The 22863-nt window shown below is 39.1% G+C and overlaps 1 protein-coding gene across 1 annotated transcript in view; it reads right to left on the reverse strand.

The window, feature by feature from the left end:
* Nucleotides 1-22863, reverse strand: part of MIPOL1 (mirror-image polydactyly 1) — a 195020-nt gene that overhangs the window by 17446 nt on the left and 154711 nt on the right. The window contains exon 16 of the mRNA XM_082318279.1: nt 2654-2884. Coding sequence (XP_082174405.1) covers nt 2654-2884 — 231 coding nt within the window. The remainder of the gene's footprint in view (nt 1-2653; nt 2885-22863) is intronic.

Here is a 22863-nt window from a genome sequence, read left to right on the forward strand (position 1 = left end):
AGTGAGCCGATGTGAGATGTTCACCCTACTTCAGCATAAACAGAATTTTGCTATATCAAAGTTCACTATAAGCAGATTCCAATATATCCCCCTTCTGGTTCACAGCTGCTGTTTCATGTGGGATAGGATCCAGAAATTTTTTAGCTGCTTTGTGTCCTGACAGAACACACAGGACCACTATTCTGACTTGGATCTCACGTTTAGAAAGCAACAATTGCAGGTGGGTACACAAATGGCTGACACGATGGCAATGCTGTGGAGAAACTACATCTCTATTTCAAGCTCTGCATATGATGCTGAATGCAAACACTGAAGTTTTTAAGAATATTAAAAAATTCTTTAGTGTTGCCAGAGAACAGATTAGCAAAGGCATAGTGAACACCAGTAAATTACACGGTACGAAGATACAAAGTACATCCTTTTTCGACGTTATTTTAATTATTCTAATTATGTTCTTTCTTAATGAAGCTCATAATTATTTTCCTTTTCTGATTTTTAACTGTTGCTATATTATTCAGATATTTTACTGAATAATACCGAGAAACTACTTTATATAGCTGCTAAAAATAGTTCCCTCATATGTCAGAATTCAATTTCACTTGAGCATTTAAAAGAAGTCAAGAAAACAGATGTTTTAGAACCCTTTTTAGGCCATGAATTGTAGTGTCACATTTTAAATTACAATAAGCATCCTCTTAAGACAGTGCCAATAATTAATACTACTGCAATTAATACCAAGAAGCCTTTCCGTTGACAGGTTTATAAATTGTCAGTTCCTTTTTGAAATGTAGAACATCCTACATCTTCAAAATAAAACGCTAAGCTAACAAATGAGTTCCTGCCTAATTGCCAAACACTGATTTGTATGAAGCGGTTGAGGTTACAAAGAAATTGGGAATTCTCAGCCCGGTTTCCCTGCTGATGAGTACGAACTGTCTGTGTAGCTCTCCCAGAGGTGTCAGAGGAATCTCTATAGTGTCACACAAGGGTTCTTAGCTCAAAGTAAACACACTTTCCACAAACTCAGCTGCTTAATCTGTTTGCAGGTTGAATTATAAGATGGGGGTGGATGACTCTGGGTGCTGGGAAGACGCACAGAGCATTTCCACAGTTTCTTGGTAAAAAGGGCACGCTATTGTCATCAAAAGACTTCACCCAATTGTTTAATTTTGCTATAGGCTCAGTGGTCTGATCTTAGCAATAATGAAAACTAACCTGACCAAAATTTTCCCAAGTAGTTGAGCATGTTAAATTGTGTAAATTCTTTTCACTATAGCAGTGCATCACCACCCCTTTAATTGAGGTTGTGCCTGCACTTCTACTCTAGCCACCCTGGTTACACGGAATTAAACAAGACTCTTTCACCCAAAAAAACAAAACCAAAAAACAACCTTCACTTAAATACCTATGGTTGGTAAATCTTTATAAATAAAATGAAATGAAATAACTTCAAACAATGTACAGAAAGGTTTAGCCAATATTCTCTTTAACATGCTGTAATTATTTTTCGTAGGTTTATTTTCATCAAGCATGCACCTGCTGAAGTTTCAAATATATCTAAGTGTTCAGAATAAAGATTTGAATGATTCTCAAACAACCATTGGAGGTTTTAAAGTGATGACTGAAAATATGTATTTTCATCTATCTATCTTAACTATATTTTATGCAGTTACAAATAAATTAAAAATATAAAAATATTAATTTCTTTATTTTTTTAATAGGAGAACTCAGCATCTATTTTTTTAAACAGGAAGAACTCTTGTTAGGTCCTTGCAATGTATTATAAGCCAATTTCTGGCTATGTTGGAAATATGCTGCAGACATTAAAGTGGAAGACAAATATGGACAGACAGGAAAATTTGCATCAGTTCATCATTGACCACCTCGAAAGTATGAGAGAGGGGTATTTTGCAGCTGATGAATGTAATGCAGAAATGAGAAGTGCCAGACTGTGAAGAGGCTCTGCCTACACGTTTGCCTACGTCCCAGCCATCAGACTTTCAAAGGCTTATGTGCTAGTAATAACAAACATGACAATAAGGACTTCAGTGGAGATGAACTTCAGGTTTTGGAGTTCAGTAACCTTTTAACAGGGAATCTTATGATAGGAAAGAGAATACAATCCCTGTCCACTGACTCAGAGACTTCCTGTTGGTTTCAGTGAGATTCTGAAGCCACCCCTAAACAACCCCTAAACAACCATGGCATGAAACCTGCCAGATGCGTAACAGACCAAAAATGAGAACCTTAATAATCTGCCATGCAATTATAAAGGCAAATATTCTGTTGCCACAGGATTGCCATGGGGTAAAAAGACAGTGAAAACCATTCATAGGAGATGAAACACTCTGTGCATTGCACAAGCAGTTTCCTACAAACAGTTCTACAAGCAGTTTTTCTACAAGTACTTCTACAGGCAGTTTCCATAACAGTAACAACAGACACACTGACTTGTGCAATACTATAAAACTGTTAAAATGATCAGCTTCACACTGAGTAGGTAACGAGATGAACCGCTGACAAAGAAGGAGTCGTGTTAAAGGACCTTTTCTGAGTACCACCACGCTTTCAGTCAGAGACAAAATACCATAAGAAACAATGTTTTATTTTGTTTTCAACTCCAATTTTTCTTGAAAGAAGGCAAGCGACTTACTTGTGAACTTTTTCATTGGCCTCCCGTGAAGCCTCCAGGGCTGTCTGGAGCTTCAGCTCTGTCTCCTTTTGCTCTGACCGAGCTTGCTGCAGCTGAGCTGCCAGATCTTCAATCTGGCGATAGGTAAGGGTCACAACATCCTCCCTGCTTTGCTGTCCACCTTCAGAAGTACCGAAAGTACAGTTAAGCTGATCCTTCATGCTCATTCCTTCAGACAAAGATTTGTATAAGCTGGGAAAATAAAATCATACATGTTATTAAGTTTCAGTCTAAGGCTGAGCTGCAAGAATACGACACACAGTTTAATTAATATTTTTAATATTATCATATATGGATCCACATGCACTAACACCACACCAAGTTTTATATCAAAAGTGACAGAGAATGAAAAGAACATCCTGTTTTCACAAGGCTCTTCTAGAAGCATGTAACAACTATCAGAATTCTAAAAAGTCAAAAACCTATTCAACAAAAACTTAAAAGGCAGTATTTTTCAGCTGTAGCATCTTCCTGATCACCTTTGAGCTGCAGCAAAAAGTTGTTAGTGTGATTTACGTGAAGTTGAATTAATCAGTGTAAGTTACTGGCGTGTTATTAACTCGTGTTACACAGGACTCTCTTTTAGCAAGCAGACTTATCAACTACAGGGGGCTTATTTGCAAAATTGCAGATTTTTCAATATAATGAAAGGAATAAAAATGCTACAATGCAAAAATTAAAATCATTACATCAGTAGGATTACTTAGAAATATGAATGATTTGCACATGCTAACCAATTCTAAAGGTCTTTGGTCAATATTTTTGTGAGAGGAAACTTAAACTATTTCTTGATGCTGCTTTAAATAAGCTAGTAACTTGTACTAGAATATACTGTGTCTTAAATAGCCTCTCTATAGTAAACAGAGATAGGTAACCTGCCAGCATCAGGGTTTTATCACGGGACATTTCAATATCTATAGTGTCCTCCACCATAATTTCTTGCAAGGTCCTTTCTGACCCACTGTTTTGGCTTCACTCAGACGTGTTTACCATCTACTTTACACTGAAGTGCCATGGATGTATATTCAACTCATTCAGTTTTATACATGATTTTGAGGTATATTCACAGAGATACCAAATCATAGAGCACAAAAATAATACTCTTTCATTGTACAAACCAGAATACAATACTACATGCTTTGTATTTGTGTGCCAGAAAGTTCTGGACAAATCAAAGGGAGATCAGAAATTAAAAATGAAATTGAATGGGGTCTTAAGTCAATAGATTCATGAAGCTAAAAGAAATAAATATGCCTGGATCAGCTAACAATAGCTATGGATAATAAGCAAAAAGAAGGATATTAGACAGACAGGTTACTTATAAATAATGAGAAGAAATTGCAAAAAGGAGAATAAAGAAGAAGATGGTCCATCAGGTAAAAAATTCTCAATGAAGCCTGTTTACTGTGGAATTATTTCCCAAGGAATCAGTAGGTAGCCAGCTGCTGGAGTTATTAAGGTGCAATGGTAGAAATCACATTAATAGCTGATTCCGTGAGGAGGAGCCTGCACCAGTAAGCTCTCCGTGGAATTAGCAACGATTGCTTCTCATCTCTTGATAGCCATAATTCATTGGTGAATTTTACACCAATGGAAAATGACACTGGTAGTATAAGAAATTCATGGAAGACATTTATAAGAAAAGTGATGGCAACAGTATACCATAATGAGCTGTGTTCTTAGATAAATAATTGAAGTAATTTCAAAACGACTTCATGAATATCAGAGGCTGTTGTTGTATTGATGAATATGACTCGAGACCATCCCTCTGACTGATGACCATGCAAATATCAAACATTATTTCAGTGTGGATTTCTAGTAGCAGTGCACACTGCTTACAATACTCAAGAGAGTCTGCATCACAGCTGCTAGTATGCAATAGCATATTTTCTTCTTTTCCAGTTTATTAAGGTGTTTGTATGGAAAACACCCTTAGTTCTGACAGCCCATAGAGGAAAATCATATACAAACTAAAATATAATATACATGAACAAGCAAAATGTGGATGAACTAATAGAAATCCAGAAGCTAAAAGGTCAGAGTGTTGATATGTCATTACGTCTGCTACCTGCAGTTGTCTGAAAATAATGTGAAGAACGTTTTCAATTAAATGAAGACATATTGAAAATATAAATATTTATAAAGGGACATTAAAATCCCTAGAACAGACTCATTAAAAATAAAATTACTTTAACAGTTGCACATAAAATATACTGACTGAAGTTTCACTGTGGTCGAGCATTGATCACCATGGAAAAATACAAAGGTATGCAAATAATGCTGAAAGGAGGTTACTGAAATACCACTGCTGCCTGCTTCTTAAACACCTGGCAGAAGATTAAAAGAAAAAAAAGACAGATAAGAAGCTAAACTGTTCAGTGAATGTATGGATCTCTGATTAAAAAAAAAAAAGAGAAGAGCCTAAATATTCAAACTTGCTCACACCAGCTGAGAGTTTTTTTTTCCAGAACATATGAAAAATATAGTCATCTATTTAGATTCTAAAATACTGGCCCTGTGTGGCTACAACTGGGCTCCTTCTCAAAGACTGGCCATGAACAATACAGCATGCAATACACTATTACACGTTTTAACTCATAACGATTGCATCTGAGTGATCAATAGATTCTGACGTGTATATTTTGTAGCTAGGGTGATTCCTCCAGATAAAGGAACTGTGGTTGATAGATATTTTAAACTTTGTTTTCCAAAAGCATGCAATTGCCAGATTTCCATCAATATGTGCTTTGCTAAAATACTTGTATTTAGTCCCTTTTAATACTTATTAATTTGAAATTCCTTCATTAATGTCATGAAGATTATTTCTTCAAAGAATATTGATGCTATAAATCAAAAATACATGGGAGTTCTAGGCCTGAAGAACGGGTCACAGAAGCATTCAAACCGTTCCTTGATTTAAGTAATTCACATGTACTTTATAGTAAGTTTTTTGCTTTACTACAGCAGCACGGCCCCTTTCTTGCTCCAGCTTGGATCTGAGAGCTTCAAAGGCCGACCTCAACTGTTATGACGAAAAAGTGACATGTGATGATGTCACTTATGCAGCTCCTGCAGATAGCAAGAGGTTTCCTCAGGCCCCAAAGTCAGAGTAGCTTCAAGCCTGCTAGAAAATTTCACCAGTTGTAACTGCTCCCAGAGGGACTTGACTTTGGCTGAAAATCAACTGTATGAAGTGCTACTCTTATAACACTTCTCTCCTTGCGAGGCATACTTTTGCTGCAAGGTGGGAAATGATTTTCCACGTGAAGCAATTACTGAACAACATAGAGAAACCTTCCACTTAAAGGAAGAAAAAAAACCCCAGCAAAATCAAACATTCCCTATCCGTCCCTCCCCTCCCTCCTCCCCCACCCCAGTGATAAACATATCTAGTGTTCCCAAAGGCATGTAGGTCTGACCTTGGTTTTCACCGCAAATGTTTCTCACACTCAAGTTCTGGAGACCTCTCAGACCTCAGCCTGCACTCAGGATGGCTTTGAAGAGGGTCCCTTCATACTGCTGAGTGCAGTCAAGTGCCAGGCAGCACTGATACCTTGAAAACACTACCTCAAAGGTGCTCTTAGGAAACACTGCAATAAGACGGTATTAAAAAAAAGCCCATAAGACCTAGAAGGACTTTGACATTTTGCTGTAAAGTGGAGGATATAAAATGGTCAAGTTTGCACTACATGTGAGTCAGGAGGCTGACAGCTGGTAGACTGGTAACTAGATGGCATTGCCCTACCATAGACAAATATTTTACTAGCCTTCCTTTGTCTACAATTACATGAGTTAAGAGGACTGCGTTTTCTCTTCAGTACAACCACCCAAACATCTCTCACTAATTTAACTGAAGGCAGCGGCTGTGTTAGACTCCGTGGCACAGAGGCCGCAGACCATGTTATAGCAGTAGTGCATGTTGTGCATAACACAGAGTATGTTCTTTGCACTGTCACAGTCCATCACAGAGTGTCGCTCTCTCGTGTGTGGTGTACCCACGCATTCTTAGTCTAGGATGAGCTCAGGCACCCTCTTTATTTTATATTCTCTCACCAAACCCAATGATAAGCACTTGCTGAACAGAGCCCATCACTAATTTTCTTTTCTGTGGTGGCTGGTGATATAACCTCAGGATTTTACAGGATAACATGTTGACAGATTAGCGCTGATCATGCATGTCCATACCGTTCAATCCACAGCCAGCAGTAGGCTGAGTTTCAGCCTTCTCTCCTGAAACAATCTAGAGAAACCTGCGACCTGTACAAGGGTCCAAATGGTCTGGACATGAGATGATTCAAGCACAGGTTCATTATCTACAGTGAAAACTTGAACTGACTATCATTCATCTTAGAACTTCCATTTTTCAACAAATACAAATTAAAGGACACTAGCAAACACATTTTTCTTACTTAGGCTTCAGTCTCCTCATCTTTAAAAAAGAGCAATCACACTACCTTTGCAAGGTGCTCTGAGCTTCACTACTGAAAAGACACCCATCACTGTTGAAAGAGCTAAGTTAGATGCAGCACAGTCTGAGTTTAGGACAAAACTAAACCCAGACAGTCTTCTGATGAGGCCAAGCAGCAAACATTTTCTTTTGGGCCTCACTTTCACTCTTCAGGACCACGGCAGTACCCACACCATTCCCCTGTGACTAGACTGGGAGAGGTAGTAAGGACATGGAGCATATGACTTAATCATCTGAGCCTTTCTTGAAGTTGAAGGACTGCCGAGACATGCTCTCAACAAGAAATAATTGGAAACCATACTTCCATTACAAACCCTTTATTTGGGGAGTTGCACAGTAATCAAATGTCTCCAGTTCACTTCATGGAGCCACTGGGCAAATTGCTCAAATAACACAGCCTCATGTGACAGCGATACACACACGACATCCAGCACCACCTATCATTCCTCTCATTCACCACACCATCAAATGGTCCAGGACCCCCACAAAAATTGTTTCTGGATTAATAATGTTTGGTTGAAACAGAGCAAAACATACGTGATACTGATGAGTAGAAGGACATGTTTTTGAGATTTTTGCAGCTGTGGTACTATCCTCTTCAGCTAGATCCACAGACCCACAGTTAACAGCTTGTAACCAAGAAATGCACCTGAATTTCCTGAGCACATGATGCACCTAGAGCTGGGGGCTCTGTTATCTCTAATTGATTAATTAGAGTCTGGAAGATGATAACTTAGCATTACCTTTTTTCACACATCAACTCTCACATATAGCGCATCTGAGTTTACAGAAGAGACTACTGTAGATTTTACACTTTAATCCTGAATATTACTTGATACATGTTAACATTAATTACACATCTTCACGGTTCCCCAATGTACCTGTGTTAATTGCAAGACACAGATTCACAGGCTCTCAAATTTCTTCCATGAATTAGGGGACTGTGTTTTCAATACAACAGCAACTATTGTGGATACTCTTCACAGGTTTACTAGACTACATGTTATTCCTAGAACCAAGCTCGCCGTAAAACGTTTCTGTCATGGTTTGACAGGGAATTGGCTGTATTAGCATGTTCTAGCCTAAGCATTCACAGAGTGCAACTATCCAGCCCTGAAGGCTTGCTTCTAACTAAGTAAAATTATTCTGAAATTTTAAAAATAAGTTTATTTTGTATGGTGTTTACTTTATCATACTAGAAGTTACAAGAAAGTATTTTGCTATCTTATATCTGTTCTTTATTGCCAATTCATATGCTTTGGCCATTCTTAAATATTTGCCAATGGCTTTAGTTAACAAAATAACTTTAACTTAGTATTTGTAATACTGTAGTTATTCCCTACAGTAATAGATTGTTTAGGTAACACTGCAAATACAGAGGGAACCTTATCTATTAATCGAAGACAGAACTGGCATCAAGTCATCAAGAGTGACCTAAGTATTTGAATATAAAGGATGTTTAAGATGGTGCCAGCAACTCCACGTTTTACCATGTATCACAAAACCCCAGCCACTTTCCCTGGGAAGTGGGAGCATCGCGGCTGGGGCAGAGCAGATCCTGGCTCAGCTGTGGGCAGCAAGCAGGGAGGAGGGGCACAGCTGGCTCAAAGACCAGAGGTATTTTCACCTCCCCAGTCCCCGGGCTGAACTGGCAGCCCCTGCGCCTCTCTGCTGGCTGCTGGAGGCCACTCGGTTGACATGGATCACTGAAGGGGTGTGTACGTGGGTGGTGTAGAGCCAGCGACTCTGGCTTCTGGCCAGCAGGGAAATTGCCTATGTCAGGGATTTGCAGAAACACAAACTTGGTGGAAAAGAGACGGAGGATCTTGTCCTAAAGGTCATAGCGGTTTACTTTTTATACTTTGAGTATGTTTTTGACAACATCAGTTTTAAGAACAGTGCACCTTTTTCCTCAAAGCTAGACTTACTTAATTAAGAAAGCAGTAACTCTGGTTGTATGCTAAAACAGTAGAGCCACTGCTATACCAACTAAACCAGGTAGAAAATAGATGCAGTATGTATTACCTTTTTCCTTTTTTTGATGATCCTTGCCAAGAGCTTCATTCTGAACACAGTTTCTTACATGGAAACCAGGGTACTGTGGCATAAATGAACATCAGGCCTTCTGAGCAGGTGTTTCAGGATCAGCTCCTGCAGCTCCACACATCTACCTACCAACCTGGTCTGGACTGCAATCCCTTCAGCTCCCATGGACCTGACAGCACACAGCAAATCGTGGGCTTGAACCTTTACTTTCCAAAGTGCCAACCACGGAAATCTTTCCTGATGACAAAGAATGCACACATTCAAGGGTCAGGCACTTCTGCCACGAGCCTTAAATGATGTCTCCTGTCACCATAGTTTGAATTTAGATTTGCCTGCATAACTAACAAAACCTAACAGAGATTTCTTTGTTGGAAATTATGCAGGAAGTTAAGGCTAATTTGGTTTGTGCCTTTAGTTTTCTTTGCAGCTTCTCATTGGTAAGGATAATGGCTTCTGACTTCTATTTTACGTGAGTGGCCTACACACAAACAATTTTATCTGAAATGAACAAAATCCTTCTGCAAAAAATAGTAATACTAGTGAATCACCTCTTGTATTAGATAAACTGCAACAATTCAGATGAAACAAATAAGAATCCTGAGCCTGAAAACTGAAACAGTCAGTGAAGTGTCCGCTCAGTGCAAGGGGTACTTCATATATACATCCATATATGCATCTATATAAAATAAATCTGATAGTACTGATATATATCATAATGCAGGCATCAGAATCACCTGAAAACAAGCTCAATGTAATGACTATGTGCTGTTGACTTTTATTTTTGTCTCCAGGGAATAGTGTTTACTTTGCTTTAAAATTTATATGAGTCATTTTGTTATGTGCCTTTTTTTAATTAGTCTGAAGGAAACAGTCATTTGAGAAAGAGAGCGGAAATCAATTCTGATTCAATACTGATAGCTACTGTGCGATGTAAACTGTGTGTTCTTTCTAATTAAATGTAAACATGTGCAGTTCTAAAGTCCAGCAGCGATGACAACAACTACTAGAAAGGATTGCCTAAGCCCTGGTCAACTGATTCTTGTGAACCTTTTGTTCATACCGTAGGTGAGCTTGTGCAATCTGTCGCAGGGTGAACGCCAGTTGTAACTGACTTTATTTTAGGTCATCTTCAGAGAAAAGACTTGACAAGAATCTGGAGCACTCTGTAATACCTCCAGTTACCCATTAACTATGTCCTTCTGATAGCTAATCAATAGCATTGCATGGAGCCAAACACACTGCACTGAACTGCCCCTCTTCCAAAAGCCAAGTCTTGGTAAATATTTAATGGCAGTAAAGGTGTTTTGACTCTTATCAATCTGATATGTTAAAGAACTCTTGAAAGAAACTTTATCTTGCTTCTCTCTGCATAAATAATTTGTTCGGTTACAATTTTAGTCTTATGCAAAAGCACTTAATTTAATGATCTAATGCTTTTAAATCAAGGCTTTGGACAGAGAAAATGTAGTTTCAATCCACATGTCACAAAATAAAGAAAAATCAAGGTTTATTTCCTTGATAAAATGCCAACTAGAAATATACATCAAGGAACCCAGCCCTTTATACTGTAGTAGTAAATACTGAGCCAGACTCGCTCAAAACCTGTTATACAAGTGCACATTTGAGATTTTCTTACAAGGCTTCAGTTTCTGTAAAATTCTTAGCTCTCAGTCACATCAAGATGGCATAGGATTTTTAGCCTCTTTCCACCACGGAAACAACCAACTCTAAAATAGTTATACTAAGATCCAGGGACTTTTTTTTTCCCATACAGTGAATATTCCCATCTTCAAGCGGGTATATTCTCAGCTAATGAGTTTTGTTAAGCATTTTTCCATTTTCTGTTTTTCTGTGCAAAGCAGCTTATCTAGATCACTAAACAGAGAAACACTTTTATCCTGATCCTTTAACATCTAGTGTGTGTACCCCTCTGCTACAGCCAGGTAGGATCTGAACGTCTCCTTAGAGACTTAGATAGGCTTATGCCATGCCTCTGTGCTAATGTCACAGGATGGAGGAGTCTCCTGACCTCCTCCCCCAGCACAGTATTCCAGCCTTCTCTGCATGATCCAACTTCAGTATGAGCCTAAGTATTTTGAAGAAACTGATTCAGCAGTGGATCCAAGCTTTTTCTTGGAAAATAATCTGGGAATAAAACACTGATAGTGTTTCAGTGTCCAAAATGTGAATCACCATAAATGTTTTCCCAGAAGTATAAGCACTATTTTTTTTTCCCCAGTGTTTAAATGGCCCCTTTAGTGCTCTTGATGCCATTCAATAGATTTCAAAAATAAAGATCACAGGAATAATTCCTAAACACTGGCATAGATAAACTGAACAGCCTGGAGTTCTCAAATCACTAGTGAATGGCTCTGATGAAAACAGTATTAATTAAAATCATAAAGGCATATAAATCAATCAAGCAGTAAAGCGCATGGCACCATTCAGGAATGACTGGCTGAAGAAAGCCTGTTACTAATAACCTCAGAAAATATCTTGTACTTCATACAATGTTATCTTTATAAATCAGACATGATCGTGAATTTTATGGCTGTCCTGATTTGCTATTGTGATTGCTTGGCTTAACTCCCCCACTGAACCAGAAAAGCAAGAGACGAAGCTGTCTTGGACCCAGGGCTGGAAGCCAGCCCTGCCTTCCAGCATGGCCAGGAACATCCAGCTGAGTAGATGGAAGAGAAGAGTCTCTCCAGGAGAAGGCAATTAAAAGAAATACAAAGAATGGAAATGTGTTTCAAAGACGGAATAACCAAATACATATGGAATTTGAGAGAGGGATGATCTCATGGATGAGCTGAGTAGCATTAAAGCTAGAAACCCTCAGGGTGACTAACCTGGGAAGGGATTCACATGGGACTCTGCCCTCTTGTCATTCCTTTCTTGCTGAATGATTCAGCTGGTTAAAAATCTTCAAATGACTTTAAAAAAAAATTAAAATATACCATGTTTTTTAACTTGAGGATACTTTCCCCCTGCCCCAGGCAAATAAAACAGAGAGTATTTGAACAGTTTTGTCTGATTTTTCTCAAAGGTGTTACTGAAAAATGTTAAGCAACTCTGACCAAAGGCAAACAAGGTGTCCTGTGCTCCAGCACATGCCCAGCTGTGGTCACCAATGTGCCAAGAAGTGAGGTACACCGATGAACTCCAGGTGACTGCGCGTAGCGCATGGCTTCCCCGCTTTCTTGGTACTGTGCACAGCACCACGTGCCACTGAAATGGCAGGTGAGTCACTAGGAGGACTGCATGTGCTGCAGTCTGAAAACCTTCCTCCAGACTGGTACAGATGCCTGTAATGTCTACTTTAAAGCTGTCATGGCTTCTCCCATACAAAATGCAGTTGGTTTGGGGATTGCTATGCAGATATACACTTAGCAAGTCACCTTCTGAAAGACACGTAAATGACACAACAGCAACGTGTCGCTACTCAGTAAGCCATGTCTTACCTAGCTGCTGCTGCTGCCAAACCCTTATTCATATAAATCATACAGCTTCTTGGACAGTTAAGCGCTATGAAACAAGGCAGTTAAAATGATGGCTTAAATGATAAAAGGAATGCCTGGGAAATTTAATATAGGGGAAGTCTGCTTCCCTATTGTACCAATGCTTACTGAAGCAACCGGGCAGACTTGTCTGGGCCATTCTCCTTAACGTGAAACAAGGACACATGCTGGGGGAATGATTTAGTGGATTGGGGATCAGACCTCTGTCTTGAATTCCCTCTTCTATTTCACATCTTCTGTGTGGTACTGAGCAAGTCACAACATGCAAACTTCAGCCTGCCATGCTGAAACTGGGAGTGAAGTGCCTTTCCCTTGCTTTTTGTGTTCCTTAAATTCTAAGCTTTGAGGGCCCAGGATCGCTTTTTATTACCTACGTGTGCCGCAGCTGGAAACCTGAGGCCTTGATCTTGGTTCAGGTCTCAGTGCAAATTACTATTCATGGGAAGATACAAAGGAGCTAATTAACAGTATGCGTGTGTTGGCAATGCACATCAGTCTGGTTAACCTCAGAAGATAGATCCAGGTTTGGGACCTTAATGGAAAAAATACAACAATTTCTCACAAGGAGGCAGTTTCTGCCTCCCCATTGCAGGTTCAGCCACCATTGCCACCATGGGGTGCAGGCAGCGATAGCAGTGCTTTGTCGAGCTGCTGTGAGCCCAAGATCCTTGTTACCTGAGAAGATGTTCTTGGCTTCCTCCCAGCCAAAAGGGGTTGTCAGCTGGATACGGCTCACCGACTGGAAGCTGAATCGCACAACTCGCATACCTCTCGAGAAGTGAGAGATTAGACCAGTGGCTGCTGGAGAAAAATCAGTGAAGAGAGAGCTCTAAAGTGTAGGGGTTGGAAAGTGGCTGAAAACTGATGCTGAATTGATTTCTGTATCCCAAAGCTTTTAAATCAGCTTCCCTCACCTCTCTCTTCTTTGAGTTTTGACCATTGGCTACTGAAATCAAATCTGTAAAAGAATAATATTGTTGTGCACTTTAATTTAGCTTGAGTGAAGAGGAAAATAATAGTTTTAACTTCATGAAGCAGGAGTTCACAAGAAAAAAACTCAGCTTTTTCTTTTTACCAGCATATCATTTCTCCATAACCAGCAGGTAAAAGTGAAATACTGTAGCAGGAAATGTATTGGTTGCACTGAACCAAAGGATTAATTATTTTCTCAGGACTTGACAAGGAAACTGAATGGGTATGAAAGCTCTTGTGAAATCTAGCCAACACTGACTTCAACACTGTTCAATTCCCTATTTATTTTTTGAACAGGACAAGATAATTATTAGTATTAATTCTGCCTACTGCGCTTATACACATTCAACCGATATTATACTCTCCTCTGATAGGTGCAGTAACGTTGCTTAAGAGGAAGAACTAAATTCCTACATCGCAATAGTCCTCATTTTACTGTCACAACTGTAGAAGTATAATAATATATGACTCTCTGGGTAAAGACAGTAGGGAAGAAGAGCTAAATAGAAGAATAAGTATTTCTGTATCTCCACCAAACACCTTGGGATGGAAGTCTAGCCTCTGTATTATTCCCTTTTACAGAATATGATTGAAACAAACAGAATGTGATGTTAGATGAGCCTGGATAACATTAACACCCTGCATAGCTCAGAAGCAAAAGAAAAACAAATCGGAAAATATGAACCTTGTTACCCATCCTTCTTCCCACTCCTTTGGGTGAGGGACAAATTCACAGCACTTCTCCTTCCTCTCTGGTGAAAGCTCCTCCCAGTTCAATCTTCTTTAATGATAGTGGAAGTCATTAGCGTATTTCCCGCTAAGGACCAGGAGAAAGCCTAGTAAAGAATGCCTTGAATTTATTTTTATCAAGAAGCTAAAGGCTGCAGCCATCAGTAGGTGCTTACACTGCTTTGGGTGTCTAGTACAACTAAATACTTGCTGGAAATCTTACTGCTTCCTCCTGATCTCTGGGAATGGAACACCAGAGGAGAAAGAATGCAAGAAAACAGTGCTTTATAAATCCAGAACGAGGGGCAAGAAGAAAAAGTTCCTTCAAGAGTAAAAAGAAACAATAAATAATCTAGATATTTCAGATTTTGACCTTAACCTTGTTTACCTCAATGACCATGGGATAGGTATGACACAAATCTTTCAGGGTGAATTTTGAATGCGATGTACAGAGTTTTTACCTTAATGAGATATATAAGATCAGAACCTATGAATCAAGCCTATGATATGCCCCTAAGTTATTTTTTTCATGGACACTGGGTGAGCGGATGTCATTCCTCTGTTTAATCAGGAGTTAAAGCATGTACAGTAATTCCTTATTTTCACAATATTCCTTCTGACAAAGATAACAACCATAAGAATGGTTCCCAGCTGGCTAAACCTGACATACAGGTTTTGTTAATAAAAAAATGCATGACTTAATTAATTGAAACGGATCTATTAAGACTGTCCCCCAATCTACCACAGTGGCCCCACCTACAGCTGAACTTCACATGACCTATCTTATGCAAAAAGAATTGTAATAACTTGCACTGGAAGCTGTTATAGAGGAAAGGTTGCTATGAAGAAAAAAATACAACTCAGAAATGCATACAATGCCCCTAGAGGAGAAAGCTTAGTATTTTCACTTTTACTCAATGTTTTCTTTTACAGTGGATAATTGAAACGATTTTGCTAAACTGTGTAAAATTATTTCATCAAGAGTAATTACATTTGATCTATTAGCACTTGATACTATCTATGGTCTAAATTGCTTGCATTCAATCCATGAGTAATGTCAACAGTATTAACGTCCATTATGGAAGCATTAGTTGAGTAAAAATAATTTTTAAGTGTTCGACTTTCTTGTAACTTTCCTTCAGCATAATGTTCAAAAGAAATATCATTATACCAACACCTTCTTGGATATTTTTAAAGGCATGTCTTTACTTAAGTCTGCAAACTCAGGGTCTTTAAACTCACAAACAATTTACCTATTTTGTTCTGGCAAGCATAAATCTGTAGCAATCTACTCATTTTACATTCTTCTCTGTTCCTGTCTAGCTGTCCCACACTAAATGGCTATCCAAATTCACCTCCATCAACTCTGGCAGGCTCAACACCTCCTTCACGAAACCAGTTTTTTCTCCCCAGTCATAAAGAGCTGCACTGTTACAAACAGAAAGAAGGAACTCTGCAACATTTCTACAACAAAGTTGCATACATATTCATTGATTTGACCAAACCACCCCCCCCAAACCTGAACTAATACAACAACTGGACTCACCTACCTGGAAAGCAGATACTTATTTTCTCTCTTGCAGCCTCATCCTTACTTCAAAGCTTTCCAAATTCTTGCTGCCTTTTAGCAGAGGAAATATTATGAACTGTTTGAGATTACATTCTCACTCAAAGCGATGAATGCCACAGTCTTCTCCAGAATAAAAAGCTACTTTCTCTCCTTGGAATAGTAACTTTACAGTAATTTAGAGGAAGTGGGAGAAACAGTTGGTCATTAAACATTAAATGTATTAATGGGGCACTCACAGTGTATGGTTTGTCTGGAAAAGGCAGTTCTGTACCTGCATTTCAGAGGGACTCCTGCAATACAATAGCTACTGTGATAAATTTAGGTTTACTCCACTTAACATTTAACAGAATCTAATAACGAAAACTTAAATCAATGTATTTTCCAAAAAATGCATGAGTAGCACTATTCACATCTTACAGCTAGGGGAATCGAGGGGCAAAGAAAAAACATTCCAAAAGAGGCCCTTCATTTCCACTCCCCAGACGGAGACCTTCAGGACTTGGTGTTTACAAGTTTCAGGGACTTGCAACTCCAGATGAAAACAATGACAAATTAGAGTATTCAAAGCAGAAGCCCCCCATGCACTTCAGCAGCGTGTAAAAATCATCCACTTCTCCAGACTCATGTCGCTCTTGAAGTTCTGCTCGGTTCTCTGGAAACCTCAGACCTGAGTATATGGACGGAGCACTCAGCAGCACTTTCTTGTTATGTGGCATTGCTGGAAATGGAGCTTCTGCAGAGCTCAGAAAAATGACCCCCAAAAGAAGTGACACAGGCTATGTAGGATGCTGGCTTGTTTAATAAAAGGGTTTATGTGATTCCCTGGAGTAGAAGAAGTGATTAATATGAAGTCTGGTACCTTAGGCGATATAGAGAGAGACATAATTCCTAAGGAAAGAAATTCTGTCTGCTCCCAAGACACTGTAAATCCGCTCTTTATAGTTTCCTCTCCTAGTGCTAGTTCTTCATGGTCTATCAAGCCTTAAAATGATAACACTTTAATGAAGGCTTTGTGGATCTCCTTACCCTGAAGTTCCAACTCATTTAGGTCATTAGGTCAACTTCCGAAATTTTAGGAGGCAGACCAATAATACAGATACAGTAACAGGGTCACTTCAGAACACAAATCAATGGGAGAACTCTTGAGTCCAAGGTAAATGTATCTGTTCATAAGAAACTCCAGAAATGGAGACGCTAAGAGAAACAGGCATGTTCACTACATCCTGAGTTTTTAGTGTAGACCTTTGTCTTGTGTGGCTTACTCTGGGGAAAATGAGGTCTTAGTTTTGCCTGAGAAAAAAAATTAGTTCACAGGAATTTGACAGAGGTTAAAAACCTATGCCTGGAGCTATATGCCTAGAGCTAGGGAGAATGCGACCCAGTTCAGAAGTCATTTGTAAGAGCAGAGTAGATTACAGGATTGTTTAGATGGTCGACAAAAACCTTTGGGACATAGAAACCAGATATTTTACAACAAATGAAAACAAAAATCAGCTCGCCAAAATAATCAGAACCCAGAATCTGATGTACATTTATCGAAAGACAGTAATATCTTGCCTATGTTTATGACGAGTAAAATTCACTGGTTGTTCAAGCTGAAGCACAGGCAAACCTTCAGAGGGAGACTATGGGAAAGAGAAATGGAGTATGACATTCTCCGAGTAACTATGGTGTGGGAGGGGGAAGAACTTCAATTGTGGGCCCCAGCAAGTCCTGACAAACGGAATGCGAGAGCTGTTCCCAAGGTGAAAGAAGACAGGCTGAACAATTTGGCTAATGGGATCACATTGAGCTAATGGGATCACCATGACTTGCTTTGCTTCTGTTGGCGTTTCCCAAAACTCTGATGTGTTTTAAAATACATTCTCTTTTAGCCAGGAGTGGGCTAAATCTTGAGACATTTTTGAGAGTATTTACTTATCTTCAGATTTTAAGACTTGTGTGGAAAGAGTCTACCAGCAAGAACACTCCAAGTTCAGAAGTTTGCAAATTGTGAAAGCAGTTTCTCTTCTGTCAGAGAAAGAAAAAAAAGAAACAGAAGGCTTGGATCTTATTAAACAGACATTTATTGCTGCTGCTCTCACATAGACATGCAGAGGTTACAGACTCTTCACATTTGCACAAGCCCCCAGTTGCTCTCTCTCACAAGCTGGGTGCAGACAAGCGAATAAACCCAACTGTGCTGCAGCACCAAGCTGTACTATGGCACGTTCATATTTGGCAAGCACTGACAACACTCGGGAATGCTCTAAGTAATATTACTGATTTCTAGAAGCTCTGGAAAACTTGCTTAATGATCTTGGTTATGGTACCCTGAAAGTATTCTAGAGATGCTCATGGGTCAACCCATACGGATTTAAAAATAAAATAGAACAGGTCAAAATGATCAAGCTTTGGTGCCTATAGTTAAACTATGCTCCAGCGAGCGACTGGCTTTCCAAAGGGGCACTTGCAGATCCCTTCCCAGCCCCCTAAGTGCAAACTCAGGTGCCTAAACTTACGTACCCAAGACTGAAAATTTTGGCCACACTGTTTAACAGGCAGATCTGCTGGGAGGCCTCTTGTAACCAGATTTTTTTTCTTAAAGCCTCATATTATTGGACAGATACTGGCCCAAGTCCAATCCACAACTGCAAATCCAAAGAAACAGCTCTGAGCAAACCAGCAGCCTTATTAGCTTTTAAAGATTTCATTTTCAAGAACTCAAGACCCTTTATTGACTAATGAAAGGTTGGGTCCCCAAGCCCACAGACTGATGTTGCTTGGAACATATTTTAATCATTTTGGAGTGCTAGCAGCCATCTGTCTAAAGAGCTTTGATCGCATAAATGCACTCTGAACTGTAGCTTCTTCTGACTCCAAACCCTTTCCGAAAGCCAAAGGGAACCCACAGGCATGGCAACTTCGAGACAATTCAAGGCCTTGTGATGTGATAAGGATGCTTTTATTATTTAGCACATCATTAGGTTTAATGACACCAGAGATAACAGATACACTAAAAAGATACCATTGTCATCTCTTATCTTGTAGCAGTAATACCCAACCGTGACTTCACTTTGTTTCTACCCAAAACTTCTTACTACATTATTTTAAAAGAATAGATAAATGAAATAAAAGGAATTTTTTTCCTGCTGCAAGCACCAGAAATACTAACAAAATAAACAGATAACAAATAAATACTACAAAAGACAAATGAGCACTCTTTCTTTTTTTTCACTACTTTCCTACTTTTTTTTTAAAAAAAAAAAGATACAGAAGACAAGCAAACAAATCCCAAATAAACTACTGTATTTGTAGTTTAGGCTATTAGCTTTTGGGCAGATACTGTTTGCATCTATGAGTCTCGTTTGGCCAGCACTGAATACAAATTTACATTAAAAAGAGAGAGATCCCTTGCAGTTAGAGCTTTTATAATGTTAACATTTATGAATAAATTTTACACATTTGCCGTAATTATTTCCTACTCTAACTCTTGAAACAATTTGGGCATCTCAAAGCTTATTTTGTGGTGATCAGTGTTTTCGTCCTGGTGTCTGCTGAATGGTATAGACACATGCTATTAATGCTGAAAGCTTGGAAGCAACAACAATGTCAAGCATGAAGAAAAAATATTTAATTACCAGAGCCAAGAAATTTCTCTCAAAAATGAAAGCAGCAGCCTTAAGAAAGTGGCAAAAACTGCATAAAAGTACCTCTCTTGATGATGGGAGACACACAATGGTGGATTCTGTGTGGCAGACCATGACTTCATTTGCTCCAATCATCAGCAACCGCAGTGGGTTCAACCCTGAGATTACAGGACTTGCAGGTTTCTGTTCCTTGTGAGATCTCATTCTTTGCCTTTTTACTCACTCAGGACACTAGTCACCAGATGTCAGAAGAAAATTTTGCTATCAGACACTGCAATATTCTCTTTTTCAATTCAGTAGCCTTCATACTAAGTGTGGCTAGCTAGCAGTGTGAAAAAGGTGAAAGAAAGAAAGAAGACAGCATTTCTGTGTTGCTCATGAAAACATTTGTGGGTGGCCATGCTCTAACCTGTATCACTGATACAGCACAGATTAAGAGAAGACAAAACCAAAACATGAAGTGGCTCAGGTCAGGGCAGAGCTTCTTTAAACTCACTTTGCTGTCAAAGAAAATATAGCACTGATGATTCACTCAGCATAACTCCCTCCCTCTCCTTCTGTGGCTTTTCCTTCCAAACTCACAGCCAGAAAAGCTTCTCTGCTAGTGAGACAGCAGCTCCGTACTGCTGCTTACATGCGTTCTTGGAGGTGTTAGGAAAAAACCCAAGTGCTCTGTGCTAGGTCTCCTTCCTGTCATGACCATATGAACTGCAGCTTATAAAAGCAAACTATTACTAATATGTTACGTTTTACTCAAATATTTGAGAGGCTCAGAATCGTGCAAATCCCAGCAGGCCCACTTCTTCACTGGAAAACTGTGGCTGAAGCTTCCAAGTCGGTCCCTAATCTCTCAAAAAATGACAGCCTTCACACCTATGCTGGAAGAATTACCCGTACCAGATGAGTAACACATCATTATGCAATGTTGAACACAACGTTTAACACCTTCAGCTTCCAAAACACAAGCCCTTTATCACATTAGTTAGAGAAGCAGCTTGTGGATGGAATGTAAAAACAGAAAATTTTCCAGTAAAAGGCAACAGCATGACATGCATGTAGCAATTTAATAAAAGCTTTAACTTAAAAAAGCAACTGAATAAAGAAAATATCTTACTCTCGGCTTCTCTCTTTGTAAACACAACAGGTGGGTAGTGTTCTGGCTTGTGTTCTGTGAGAGCCAGAGGACTTCTCTTGCCACCTGAATTCCTAGGTACTTCCTAACAGAAGTTTTCCATTGACTCCACTGCGAGCAGGGTTAAGCTCAAAGTAAGAAAAGCAATGTTATATCTAGCACTGGCTGAAAATTGCTCATGTGGAAAGTCTTCTCACCAAACGATTTTTTTTTTTATTGGGAGATGTAAATTCCAACATAAAAATTATTTTGGCTTCCTGTGGCAAATTTCTAAGTGAAAATTTTCCTTTCACCTTGACATTTCAACTTGAAATACTATTTTGTTTCAGTTCTTCAGCTGAAGAGAACTGAACTGAAACACATCAAAATGAACTTTTTTTTTATTATTGACATTTTAACATAAAAACATGTCCTGTGAAAAATCAACAAAAAAGAAATGGCATTTAAAGTCCTCCTGACAATGTAATGTTATTACTTTATTTCTAAATATCATATTCATAACAAAAGAAATTCCCTTTCATACAATATTGATAGGGCAAGCTGAATTCTTTTTTTGCAGTTTTAGATTTTCTTTCAAACTTCTCATGGGAAAATTTGTCTTTCAAACAGCTCTTATTACACACACAGTTTTCCTGTATTTCTTTAACTCGCTCTAGAGAGGGCTGCTTCTTACCCTGTATCTGTTTTCCTTCCCTTGTTTTAAAGTAGAAGTACCTGCATTTTCATAGTCATAGATCTCCAAAGGTGTTACGGAAAATAGTAAACTTCTTATTCAGTTTATACAAATAAAGCAGTTGAAGCAGAGTTTAGTGATGTGATTCATTTATATTCATCCAGCATTTCAATGGCAGAATCAGAATATGTAGCCTCTGGTCACATACCCTTTCTACCAGACAACAGAGTTCACAATCCTGCATATGCTCTTTACAGATTTTCCAATGTTTCTTTTGAGTATCTTTACATTATACAGAATAGATATTAACTCTACTGATCTCAATGTCCTAAGTTTTACAAGTATTTCTACAGGAGTAGAATACTTTGTATTGCTAATCTACTCCAACCTATCAGTAGCAGTCAGTTGATTGTTCGCAGGTAGTTCTTCCAGAGACTTTAAACCTTCCTTCCAATAACTCCATTTTATTAGGCTTTAACAAATTTGAAAAGCAGTTCCTAGAAACCTCTAGCTATGTACTTATTCCAAAAAGCACAGAACAAAATTACATTTCCTAGACTTTTCAGCTCACTGAGAAACCAAGGAAGTCATAACAAAAAGCCACAGAGAGCGGAGGTAAAAGAGAAGGGGAAAGAATCAGCCAGGCGAAGGAGAGCTGCTAACAGAAAGCTAGCAAGGCCACATATACAGAGTCGTGAGACCATATCAGCATCCGATGGCAAGGAATTCCTTTCCGCCAAGCAAATCCCTGCTCTTAGAGAAGAGCAGAAACGCATCTGACGAGGTCCATCACAGCAAAAACGACAAGGTAAGCACTGTTTTAGTTCACGTTACCCCACGACAGCAAATAGGTAGGGAAGAAGTCTGCTCAAGTCTGATGAAATACAGTATAAGGAGTTGTGAGTGCTTCTAGCTTTAGTGTGCTTGGCACAGCAAGTGACTGGTTGGTCCTCAACTAATCTTAAAAACTTGAGAAAGTTTGCCAACATAACACACCCAGCAATAGAAGCAGTAGCAGAATGAGCGCAGTACATGGTACAAAGGAAAACCGCATCACAGTGTGTTAGGCACTTCGGTCCATATTCATGCCGCCCATGTTCCTCCTCAGACCTGCTGCTTAGTGTTTCCTATTGGCAAAGCACCTCTGAAGGCCAAGAGCCAGCCCCTGGAAACATTAGGCACAAAGATTTCATAAAATGTAGGTCAGACCAATCCATGCCTGAGTCAACAGCAGCACAAGGCAATTTGAGTGTACTACATTCACCTCCGAGCTGGTTGCAGGGATGGTGTGGGGTGGCTTTGTTATTCATTCCATCAGGCGGCTGGGATCTCTGACAGTTCAGTGCTTCCTCTCCCTCGAAGTTTTTATAAATCTCTAAAGCTGAGTAGGAAATTGTTTTTCCATGCTCCAATTTTTTTCCAAGTGAGATG

This window comes from Platalea leucorodia, assembly GCF_965183815.1.
Source record: "Platalea leucorodia genome assembly, chromosome: 7".
In the NCBI taxonomy this organism is placed as follows: domain Eukaryota; kingdom Metazoa; phylum Chordata; class Aves; order Pelecaniformes; family Threskiornithidae; genus Platalea; species Platalea leucorodia.